Raw genomic sequence first — 12,525 nt, 5'->3', positions numbered from 1 at the left:
AGGCACTGTCTCCATCCCTCCCACTAGGAGAGACACATTCCTCCTCTTTTCCATAGACCTCTCTGCTCCCTATCGCCTGGCACTTTTTTCTCATATTAACTACTTGGCTTTTGTAGGTAATTGAATTAGTGACCCTGTTGTAGACATTGTCACCCTATAATACCCAGCCCCTACCCAATCATCCTCTACCCCTCTGCACACACTCCTACCCATCTGCTTGCCTTTTCCCTGGCACGAGTGGCATTTTTGGAACCACCTTTGAGCCCACTTTCGCCCCTACACTTAACTGTCAGTTTTAGCTGAATTAATTTCCAGAATCTGGCTGGTCCCCCAAGATTATCTGCTGCTGCTGTGATTAACTTTAGTTCCAGTCCTTGTCATCTATTTTTGACCTGAGATAGCCTCTGAACCAGTCTTCCTTGACCCAGTTTCATATGTCTTTAAAATATCAATCCATTGCTGTAAGAGCGATAGTCTTAAAATACAATTGGGTTTTGTCTCCTCACTGCAGGAGCAGAGGGTCAGGAGCCGAGGGTCCAAAGCCTTTAGCCTGGAGTATACATTGCTCTGTCAGCATGCCAAACCTCATCTACTCTCTTTCCTTGAATCTTCTGCTCAAATGACATTGAAGTTCCTGCCTCTTCTTGCAGATGGCATCTCTCTGCATGCCCATGACACTTTGCTCGCCTGGAACTCCTTCCCTACTTTTCCATATTTCAGAGCCCCAGTTTGTCTGTCAATCACCAGCTCAGCGGCTGCCTCCTCTTTCCTAAAAATCCCCCGATCAAAATATGTCTTCTGTCTTCTACCATTCTATAACACGACACTCGTCCGTCATTTGGACTCAGTGTTACTCCAGGCTGGAACACAGGTGACTTGCCATGTGTCTCCTCACTGAATGGTCTTTGAAGGCAGACACCGAAACTCTTTCAGCCCCACAGTCGTCTTCCCCCTGGTGTCTGCATGGTACCATGTGCATAGTAGGTTCTTCATCAGTGTTTCTTGGAGTAAAATGAAATTTACAATAAATCTCCAATTCCATTTCAGTGGGCTGCCTTGATTTGCGTTTATTGCAGTTATGTTTGTTTATCTTAGTTACGCTGAGGAAGGACCTCAACTTGCATCGAGTGAGGCTTCTTGATAAGGAGATGAAATGGGCATTTGGTGGATTCCCTTCACCTACTTGATTCTAAGGACAGATCCGAGGATTGAGTCAATTTCAATTCTTTAGAGAGTCCTCCCATGACCTTCCCAGGCCAGTCTCAATTGTAGCTCCCATTTGTGCTCCTTTATGAAGTACGAATGCTTGGGAAGAAAGAACATGTTTACAAGTGGACACGTATTTGTAAGGTTGATGTGTTTGATAGCCAGTCACCTGGCTGAGTGACGATTTGATTGGGAGGCACTTAGCCCTATGTCCAATTGATCTGGAAACAAGCACCAGGCCTGTGGTGCATGTGGGTATTACTGATCCCAGAAGTGAAGCAGGAGAGAAGAGATGAGGCTGCAAGACGACGACTTACTGTTGCACAGGATGTGCCCTGCACAGTGACCTGCCAAAGGGGCAAGTGGGGGCTGGAATCCACCTGTCTGCAGGCTGGCCTTAGGTTAACCCAGAAGAAGGGACCCATGGGCTCCTGGGAGCCTGTCATCCTAACATGCAGCCCCCACCACTAAAGGCTGCCCAAAGGGAGTTAGAAAGTCACATGAACACTTGAGCTTCTTCCTCCCTGTCTTCATGGAGCATCCAAGGGCACCGGCTAGATCTCCCTCCAAATTGAACCTTCCTGCTATCTCGGTGGGGACCCGTCTTTCAAGCAGCTTCTGCCCAGCAGCTTCTGATGCCCCCAAATTCCGCCTCTGATCTCTAGTCGCACGCACAGGACACATGGAGCAACCCTGTCCCCCTTCTAGGAAAAAGTGCCATCAAAGGGCTGAGGGCTGTGAGGTGGGTGAAGGACTCGGACGGATTCGGGTTCTGTCAGGAAACATGTCGAATGTCTGATACTTTGCGGTCTGACAGCTTTGCATTCTGTTCACAGTGCTTCTCTGCACAGTGTTTCTGGAAATTGATATTTGAGCTTCCTTTGCCATTCCAAAAGAAACGCTCCTCTTTGGTGACATATGGTATTGTTCCAAGTAAGATTTGAATCTCTGCGTTCAGTACGTTTGCTGTCCAACAGTCTTTCAGTGGCTTGACAATTTTGTGCTCAAAGTGTCAAGCATATAAAAGCTGCTGTTGACCGTCTCCCTGAATGTACAGCTCCCAGGGGCACGGCTGTGACTTCAAAGCTCACACCCACGAGCCAGCAGACACTACAGAGGACAAGCCGCCTGCACGGAGCTCAGAGCACCAGGGCACCTGCTCCTAGAACCTCTCCCTGGACAGACACAACATCCCCTGCAGATGGACAACAGGCTGTGAGCACAGACAGGCTTCCGGAGCTCCACGCCAGGGCCACGGCCATGGCCACGCAGGGCAGCGCCCCCCACACCCTCCCAGCCTTGGGTAAGAGACTTTCTCGCAGTTTCCCCTCCTGTCCTGTACTTCCCTCCTGTTCCCCCTAGGCTCACATAAATAAGTTAAATCCTTATCCCTTCTCCACTGACCCCTTTCTTCTTCAGCATCCCTGAAATAAGAGATCGACATGAGCCAGGGTGAGTTCATTACAGACAAACAAAGGCAGTGAGCATCATTGGCATAAGGCCCTGCCAACATTTATTTGTATGACTTTTTTATTTTGAAATAGTTTAGGACTCACAAGACATGGCATAAGACATCAGAGAGCTCCCTGATTCCCTTCGCCCAGCACCCCCCAATAAGACTGTCTTACATAAGTGAAGTGTACTGTATGTACCAAGATGTATTTTTATTTCGGCAAAGCATTTAGCAATGTCTCTCCTGAAATGAACACCATGTGGCGGAATGAGGGCAATATTTTATGGCAGGGTTAGATGAATTTGTAGTGGGCTGGATAATGATGCCAAGAGTATGTTAATGACTCGCGGGGGTCAGCCCGCGAGTTCCTCCTTCCCCACATCTTCATCATGCTCTTTGGAAATAAGATACAACGGAGACAACGCTTTCATTAAAAGCCAATACTGTCTCAATGAGTTATGACGAGGGACGAGAGTCATAGAATTCATTCATTCATTCATTCATTTATTCATTCACTTATCAAGACATGTATTTAATACCAGACTCCAGGCTAGCTGCTAAAGCACAGCTCTCTCAACGTTCCCTTTCGTTCCTGAGTGTGCAGACCAGGGAGGGAGACACGGGCAAGTCAACTGACAGTTACGGTCTAGCCTACAAAGAGCTATGGTCCTGGAGAGCCCAGCAAGGGGCTTCCTGGAGGAGGTGAGAACTGATGGGAGTCAGGCAGACAGGAAAACAAGAATGAGGAAAAGCAATCAACATCACTAACCAGAAAGTCGTTAGTACACTAGCTGGTATCGTGATACTTCCACATAATTAGAAAGTTTACCAGAATAATATGAAAAAAAAAAAAAAAGATGTGATTGCTAGTGGCAAGAAAAATCATAGAATACTTAGCTGTAAGCCTAGAAGGAAAAGTGCTGGGTTTTATATAAGAAAAACTATAGGGCACCTGGGTGGCTCAGTTGGTTAAGCGACTGCCTTTGGCTCAGGTCATGATCCTGGAGTCCCGGGATCGAGTCCCACATCAGGCTCCCTGCTCAGCAGGGAGTCTGCTTCTCCCTCTGACCCTCCTCCCTCTCATGCTCTCTCTCTCATTGTCTCTCTCGCAAATAAATAAAACCTTAAAAAAAAAAAAGTTAAAGAAAAACTATAAAACTTTAGTGAGAGTAATAAAGGCATATTTAAATCAATAAAGTGATATACCACATTCTGGATGAGAAATTTGAATATTTTAAAGATGGCAATCGTTCCCAACTTAACTTATAGATTTAAAATTTTCCAAGGGGGTTAGTTTTAAAAACTTGAGAAAAAATTATTTTCATGCCTACCATGGAAATGAATGAGAGAACCTATAGAATTGTTTAAAAGACCAGTGAGAGAAGATTGGTCTTTGTCACAACGCTGTGATACTGTATTACTGTTGTTAGCATTATGATCATCCCCATTTTAATGATGAAGCTAAAAAAAGTGAAGTCACTTGCCCCTAAAGTCACAACATGGGGCGAGGAGGGAGCAGTTTCCACCACCCCCCGCCCACCTGCCCCGGTCTTCTCACCTCAAACCCTGTAACCTTTTCACTGGGTCATGCAATGAGAAACCTGCTCTGAACTTTGAGAGAGCCCGCTATTTGGATGTCCAAGGAATTTGGAGGTTTCTTTCTTAAAATTAGTAGTTAGGAAAATAAAGTTCACTTTGGTCCATTTATTCCAGTTCAAGGTAGAGCTTAGGTCCCTGAGTTACCTGTTTTATGCATGCACATTACATTTGCCCTTTGATAACTTTTCAGTGTTTTGGTAATTTTATATCAGAATCAAAACGGTCAAGAATATAAGTGGCCTGTTACTGTCCCATGTGCAGCTACCAGGAGGGTAGCCAGGACCCCATGGGTGACAACCAGCAGTCAGGCGTGGACTCCCACACTACCTATGCCCCGGGCACCTGCAGGACCTCCCTGGGAAACACTGGCCTCCACACCATCATCTCCTTCAAAGGCCACCGCCACAAGGAGCCTGTCCAGGCCTCCAGCTAGGACAGCGGCCACACACAGCAGCTCCTCCCAGGGCCACCCAACCTCAGGTAAGAGAGGATGCTCGCTCCCACCTCCCCCATTTCTAAACTAAATTTAGCACTGTCTGTCTTTAAAACATTTTCTAAATTTTTGAAATATAATGCACAGAAAAGTAATAAAACCTAAGTTAGCATCATAATTAATAATCATAAAGTGAACTCTCTCTTCCTTTTCTTTACTCCAACCCTTTTCTTCCCACCTTGAATGAATGAATGAAAGAATGAGTGAATGAAAACTCCCTCTTTGCAGGAATCTTCCACACCCGTTCTCTTTTATGTGCCCAGTTTAGAAATTTCCGATTTCTTTTTCTTAATATATTTTTTAAAGATTTTATTTACTTTTTAGAGAGAGAGACAGACACAGAGAGCATGAGCAGGGGGAGCGCAGAGGGAGAAGCAGGCTCCCCAGTGAGTATGGAGTCTGACGCGGGGCTCCATCCCAGGACCCTGGGATTAGGACCTGAGCTGAAGGCAGATGCTTAACTGAGTCCCCCAGGCACCCTAGAAATTTCCAATTTCTTCTTTTCCCTTTTTCACTGTCCATGAAACAAGTGACCACTGGGAGCCAATACTGTTTCCTCCAGACTGCCTTTTTGGTGTAGTATTACTATGTATTAATGTTATTACATTAATTACATATACACGAAGTATATGCAATGTAATGTAGCATTCTTGTTAATCACATACAAAAATGATATGTGCATTAATATGTAATCATGTACTATCAGGAAAGCCTGAGTTATAAAAAGCAAGGAAAAAATTGTCAAACATGATCCCAATTCTGTTTCTATGTGTATTTACATGTGTGTAATAAACATACACAGAAAATAGAAAGTAAAATGAAGTAAGACTGAAAAGAGGTTCACAACATATTAACCTTGACTACATCTGGGAAGTAGATATGATTTTATTTTTCTTCACTCCACTGTCATGAATTTTCCATATTTTCTACGCATATAATCAAACAAAAAAGTTTTATTGCATTTGTTTTTAAAATCACTTCCTCCGGTACCTGCAGCTGGAGGCCCTTCTTCCAAGCTCACCAGAGTCGGTAGATCATAAGACTGCTTATTGTCCATTAACTTGACCTTCCTCCCTCTGGGCCATGCTCTCCTCAAGGGCCTGAGTCTTTAGTCTCCTGTTCCAGGAAACATAGCAGGCATTCAGGAAACGTTTGCGGAACCACCTAAATTTCTTAAGAAATAGAGGGTATAAATACAAAGTCTTAACTTTAGGCTCAAAATCAATTCACCAACAGATCTGGGAATGCAATTTTGACAGCTGTAATCAGGGAACGACTTCACATGATTGCATAGGAGAAATAAGAGCTAACACATTTGGGTTTGGCTAACAAGACCTCAGCAGACAGCACAGCCCTGAGGCTATGCGCTGTGGTCTTTCTTCCAGACACAGCAGGGTTGAAATCCTGACTCACCCGATGCTGTCTGTCCTTAGGCAGTTCTCTCTCTCTCTCTCTCTTTTTTTTTTTTTTACTTTTTCAAAACCCAGTTTTTTATTTATTTTGTTTTGGTTTTTTTGTTTTCTATTATACGTTAATCACCATACATTACATCATTAGTTTTTGATGTAGTGTTCCATGGTTCATTGTTTGCGTATAACACCCAGTGCTCCATGCAGAACGTGCCCTCTTTAATACCCATCACGGGGCTAACCCATCCCCCCACCCCCCTCCCCTCTAGAACCCTCAGTTTGTTTCTCAGTGTCCATAGTTTCTCATGGTTCGTCTCCCCCTCCGATTTCCCCCCCTTCATTCTTCCCCTCCTGCTATTTCTTCTTCTTTTTTTTTTTAACATATAATGTATTATTTGTTTCAGAGGTACAGGTCTGTGATTCAACAGTCTTACACAATTCACAGCGCTCACCATAGCACATACCCTCCCCAGTGTCTATCACCAGGCCACCCCATCCCTCCCACCCCTACCCCCACTTAGCAACCCTCAGTTTGTTTCCTGAGATTAAGAATTCCTCATATCAGTGAGGTCATATGATACATGTCTTTCTCTGATTGACTTATTTCGCTCAGCATAACACCCTCCAGTTCCATCCACATCGTTGCAAATGGCAAAATCTCATTCCTTTTGATGGCTGCCTAATATTCCGTTGTATATACATACCACATCTTCTTTATCCATTCATCTGTCGATGGACATCTTGGCTCTTTCCACAGTTTGGCTATTGTGGACATTGCTGCTATAAACATCGGGGTGCACGTACCCTTTCGGATCCCTACATTTGTATCTTTGGGGTAAATACCCAGTAGTGCAATTGCTGGTTCATATGGTAGCTCTATTTTAAACTTTTTGAGGAACCTCCATACTGTTTTCCAGGCAGTTCTCTTGATCTCTCTGAGTCCTGGCTTTTTCATCTTCAAAAATAGGGCAGGTGATACCTACTCTCAGAGTGGCTGTGAGGATTGAATCAGGTGGCTTCGATAAGGTGTTCAGCTCAGCACCTAGCACCTGGGAAACACTCAGACCATGGCAACGCCTACTAACCCGTCCCACCGCGCCCACAGTGCAGCATGGTGGCCAGCTCCCAGAGACACGCTTCGCAAGGGCAGTGGCAAACAGGACACTACCCGAGGAGAGCATGTGTCTGCTTTTGCCCTAGGTCCCTTTCCGCTCTAAGCATCTGTCATTATGCAGTCATTTAGTTAAACTGTAAATAGCAACCACAGACAAGTAAACTCTGTGTTTTGGTTGTGGTTAAAGCTGCTCAGTTTCTAGAACGACATAGAAACACACCCAGGTAGCAAGCATCAGCTGACACCTTCTGTGTACAGGAGGCTTAAGTCCTGTGCCCGAAGAGGAATCCAAAAAAGATGTCGATCCCCTCCCCCCTCCGAAGAAAATGGCAAGATTGCCCTGCAGAGGGATCCTGACCACAGTCGTCTTACATGTGTGATGCTGCCCAGCTCAGGTGTGAACGCAGTGGTCCGCTTGGAGCAGAAGCGGGGTCTAATGTGACGCTGCCACATACATGGCCCTAGCAGGGGAGCATAAGTAACAAGCAGCTGGCTTCCTCCTCCACCTCACCCCTCCACGTCATCCCCAAGAGTCCAGCCATCCAGCCATAGCAAACACCTACCTTGCACTTGTCTGGGGCTTTGCTTATGCTCTTTGCTCTGCCTGGAAGGCCCGTTCTCCTCGCTAACCGCTGTGTTTCTTGTGTCTCAGAGAAGATGTCATCTGTCCCCAGCCTCCATCCTTTGCTCACGTGCAGGTCAGCCTCACCCCTTTTCTCCCACTTCACCACACAAGTGAAACGACCTGTCACATCTCCCTCTCCCTCACCCTATAAGGAGGCTGCTTTGCTGGTTTTGCCAGGGGCCAGGAGCCTGACAGCAAAGGATCGTGTCCTGAAGTGGTCCTTAAACCAGGACTTTATGAACGTGATCAAAAGAATTGCTGAGATGAGCCCATGTTCTATCATGAAGATGACAATTTATAAGGGTGAGAATGGAGTGAGTGTGTTCACTGACTCAGATGAGTGAAAAGCATCATTTTCTTCACCCAGGAGCAGCCATGCTCACACCCTGCCTGCGACACGCCAAGCCTCTCCCATGCATTTCGTCATTTCATGCTAGTGTTAGCTGGTTTCCAGTTGCATCTGACACAATGTATCACAGCTACCCCTGGGACTTGCCCATTTCCTACACTACCCTGGACGAGCCTCCACTGCAGGTTCTATCTCTTACTCAGTTCTGCATCCTCACCTCCCTGCCGGGTACCTGGCTTAATAACCACCAGTGGTTGACTAGAGCAGGACTGGTGGCATGGGGCTTCTTCTCCCCATCGGGCACCCCAAGAAAAAACCCAGGCTCAACCCTCCCTCACTTGATCCCAGGAACTTCCACTCATGGCACACAGACCCCGAGTCCAACCAAGGCACCGGCCCCGAAATATCCACAGACAGGTAAGACCATGCAGCTGGGAAGAGAAACCTGATACCACATTGATTTGGGGTTGGGGCTCGGTGGGGGACAGGGGTACCAGTAGGCTGACTAAGCTGGGCATTGTGCTTCATTGGTTCGAGCAGGAAAAGAGGTAAGAGAACTAGTTTACAAGGCTTGCTGGGTTGTTAAATTTGCATAAAGCTCTCCCTCTTTCTTGGCTACAATTCCCTATAGATTTTTAGAATGTTTTATCCTTAAGATGCTCTTATTCCTTAGTCGTGTGTATCACCCAAGACCGGTTCGTGCTGATTGTTGCATGGCCATTCTTGCCCCTTGCAGGTGACCTTCCTGCGGCATGGCCATTTACCCCTGCAGAAGAGCCAGCCCCGGTCCCAGGACCCCACCAAGTCTCAAGTACGTACTGGCAGCCTGCTAATCTGTTGCTCCTGTTTGTTTGGAATGAGGTTGTGTCATTCAATAAAAAGAGTTTTGTTTGATAAATACAGATTCAGACTGCTGGGATTAAATCCTAGCTCTACCATTTACCGGGGAGGGCGTCTCTGGCACTTGGCTTTGGGAATTCAGCTTCCTCGACTGGGAAGCAAGAATAATAACAATTATTGTGGGCACTAAAACTGTCTTTATTCCCCATGGCCTTGTATTGAGTAAGATAACGTGTGTGGAAGTGATTTGGAACTACAGAGCTCCACATAACAATTCAATCAACTTTTATCGAGTGAACACCTATTGAGCAAGGCACTGTGTGCTTTGCAAACAGAGGCTGTTCTTTTCACGAGCCTGATGTCAGCAAAGGCAGCAGAAGGAGGAACGGATGACTCCAAAATTCAACCCCCATTCGCTGGGTGCAGTTTACTTTTGTTGCATTTTATTTATTATTTTTAAAGATTGTATTTATTTATTTGAAAGAGAAAGAGAGCACACATGCGCATGAGCCGGGGAGAGGGGTGGAGGGAGAGGGAGAAGCAGACTCCCCGCCGAGCAGGGAGCCCATCGCAGGGCTTGATCCCAGGACCCCGGGATCACGACCTGAGCCAGAGGCAGACGCTTAACCGACTGAGCCACCCAGGCGCCCCTACTTCTGTTGCATTTTAAAGGACACCCTGCCTTCCCCATCCCTGACACTTAATTTCTATGGAATTCTAGAGGAAACCATGTCCTGGGTTTATGGCTGGGTTTTCGAGACTCCTCACAGAGGCTCAGCGCTTCAGTTTCTGGAGTTCATGCTACATTATTCTTCTTTTCTGTTCCAGAAGACAGAAATTGATACAAAATGAGTCCTTCAAAGCTGGTTGAATCCTCAGGTCCCTCCCACTCCTGGATGCCTTTCTATGCTCATTTCCTGAATGTTCCTGGACTATCCAGGCATATGTCAGCAGGGCATTATTAAATTCCTGGAGACTACACAGTCTCTTTTTTCATACACTGAAGATCTGCCTCAGCCCCCACTCCCAACCTGCAGTGAATGGGCCTTTCAGACACAAAGCCATGATTATACTGCTGAAAGAAATTATAGCCATTTTTTCCCCCAGAGGTTCCAAAGAAACACACTGGTGGTACACATGGGGGCAGTTGTCAGACTGAGTTTTAGAAAACAAGTTGACTGTATAACTATCTGTATCTATATCTACTTATATAGCTCTATTATCTATTTATCTCTCTCTCTCTTTTCTGTCCATCCATCCATCCATCCGATGAGAAATATAAGTGTAAAATAAAGGGGTTTTGAGGACTTCTGGCAAATGATTCTTCCCATTCACAAAAAAAAAAATCATGCCACAAAGTCCTTTGAGACTGATTCACTCACCCACTCAGTGAATATTTATTGAGCTCCTACTGTTTCCCAGGCACTGTGCTAAGCCTATTCTTACTCTTTCTTTGCAATAATTCTGCAAGGTAATGTAATGTTATCTTCATTAAGCCATTTCAGTGAGCACTACATTTAAAAAGTAACTAAATTTTGAACGTACATTTGTCTAATTCCAAAGCCTGTGCTCATTCCACCCTTCATGTTATCTCTCCCAAGATTCTCCATTTGTACAAAATAATTGCAATTTGAGGAAGAAATTGGTAAGGTTCTTAAGAGAAAAAGAGGTGAGGGCGCCTGGGTGGCTCAGTCGTTAAGCGTCTGCCTTCGGCTCAGGTCATGGTCCCAGGGTCCTGGGATCGAGCCCCGCATCGGGCTCCCTGCTCCGCGGGAAGCCTGCTTCTCCCTCTCCCACTCCCCCTGCTTGTGTTCCCTCTCTTGCTGTCTCTCTCTGTCAAATAAATAAATAAAATCTTTAAAAAAAAAAAAAGAGAGAGAGAAAAAGAGGTGAATGCTATGTGCAGCCAGAGAGGAAGAGATTAGCTCCATCTGGAGGGATTGTTCAAGAGGTTTTCATCAATTAAGAAAGTGGCATCTGAACAGGGTTGTCTCTAAATATGCATCTCAGGCAGAGGCACAGCTTATGCAAAGGCACTGAGGCAGGAAAGGATGGATGTTTCCCAGGGCCTGGGAAACTCCTTGTGGCAGGAATTCTGGTGCTACAGGAAAGACTGATGAGGAACAAGGGGGCATAGGCTGGCAAGATGGGGTGGGGGGGGTGGATCCCCAGGGCCATGGAAGGAGTGTGGACCTTTTCTAAGACAAGTGGGAGTGACATGGCCAGATTTGTGGTGCAGAAAACTTTCTCTGGCTGCAGAGTGGAGACCAAAGAGGGGAAGATAGGAGTAGGAATACTGGCAAGGAGGCTGTTGTACTAACCAGAGCCAGAGATGATGGGGGCTAGAACTAGGAGTTAGCTGTGTGAGACTTGACTCAATAGGGACACTTGAGTGGTGTTCAGGAATCAAGAAATGTGATGGTGTGGAGTGATCACCAGGAGGTAACCAAACATCATGCCCAAGTTTGAACAACTGAGCAACAAAGTGCCATTTCCTGAGATGGAGAAGCATGGGAGAGGTTGGGAAGGGGAAGGGGGCATGGAAATCAAGCCTCAGGAATGTTAAGGATGTTCCAGTATAAAACATGCTAGTATGAGCTGCAGACTCAGGTCTTGCCAGAGTCACTGCCTACTGTATAACTGATCAAACTACAGAATCACTCAGACCCCCAGTATCCTCTTCTATAAAATAGGTATCTACATTACATGATTTTATGAGAATTAAACGAAGTCATGTACGTAAAAAACTGAGAAAAGTACCTGATAAGTAGCAGGTGTGTAATAAATGTTAAAGTAAAAAGTCATAGCATATTTACAAAAATTGACAAATATTCTGGAGGGTTTACTATTCAAAATACATTTCCTTCCTACATTTTTTTACTAAACCTTTCTCTAACATTATGAGCCCTCTCTTCACTTTAATAAATTTATAACTGATAGATGAATGGACAAAGAAGATGTAGTATATATATACAATGAAATATTACTCAGTCATCGAAAAGAATGAGGTCTTGCCATTTGCAATGATGTGGACAGAGCTAGAGAGTATAATGCTGAGCAAAATAAGTCAGTCCGAAAAAGACAAATACCATATGATTTCACTCATATGTGGAATTTAAGAAACAAAACAAAGGGGGAAAAAAAGAGACAAACCAAAAAACATACTCCTAACTATAGAGAATAAGCTGTTGGTTGCCAGAGGGGAGGTGGGTGGGGGCACGGATGAAACAGGTGATGGAGATGAAGAGTGTACTTGTGTTGATGAGCACTGGGTGATGTACAGAAGTGCTGAATCCCTACATGGTACACCTGAAACTAATGTCACGCTGTACGTTAACTACACTGGAATTAAAAATTTTAAAAATAATAATAACAAATATAAAAATAAATAAGTAAATCTAAAACTGCTAAATTATAATTTTCAAAAAGGTAAGAAC

General features: G+C 45.1%; 1 protein-coding gene across 1 annotated transcript in view; it reads left to right on the top strand.

Annotated features, from left to right (window-relative positions):
- HHLA1 (HERV-H LTR-associating 1) overlaps window positions 1-12,525 on the top strand; it is a 33,576-nt gene that overhangs the window by 14,950 nt on the left and 6,101 nt on the right. Inside the window, exons 10-12 of the mRNA XM_021688714.1 lie at window positions 2,264-2,509; window positions 8,597-8,665; window positions 8,985-9,059. Of these exons, the coding sequence (XP_021544389.1) occupies window positions 2,264-2,509; window positions 8,597-8,665; window positions 8,985-9,059 (390 nt within the window). The remainder of the gene's footprint in view (window positions 1-2,263; window positions 2,510-8,596; window positions 8,666-8,984; window positions 9,060-12,525) is intronic.

Source organism: Neomonachus schauinslandi, chromosome 4, assembly GCF_002201575.2.
Source record: "Neomonachus schauinslandi chromosome 4, ASM220157v2, whole genome shotgun sequence".
Taxonomy (NCBI): Eukaryota; Metazoa; Chordata; class Mammalia; order Carnivora; family Phocidae; genus Neomonachus; species Neomonachus schauinslandi.
The sequence above is the reverse complement of the archived record's forward strand: the minus strand, read 5'-3'. Positions and strand labels throughout refer to the sequence as shown.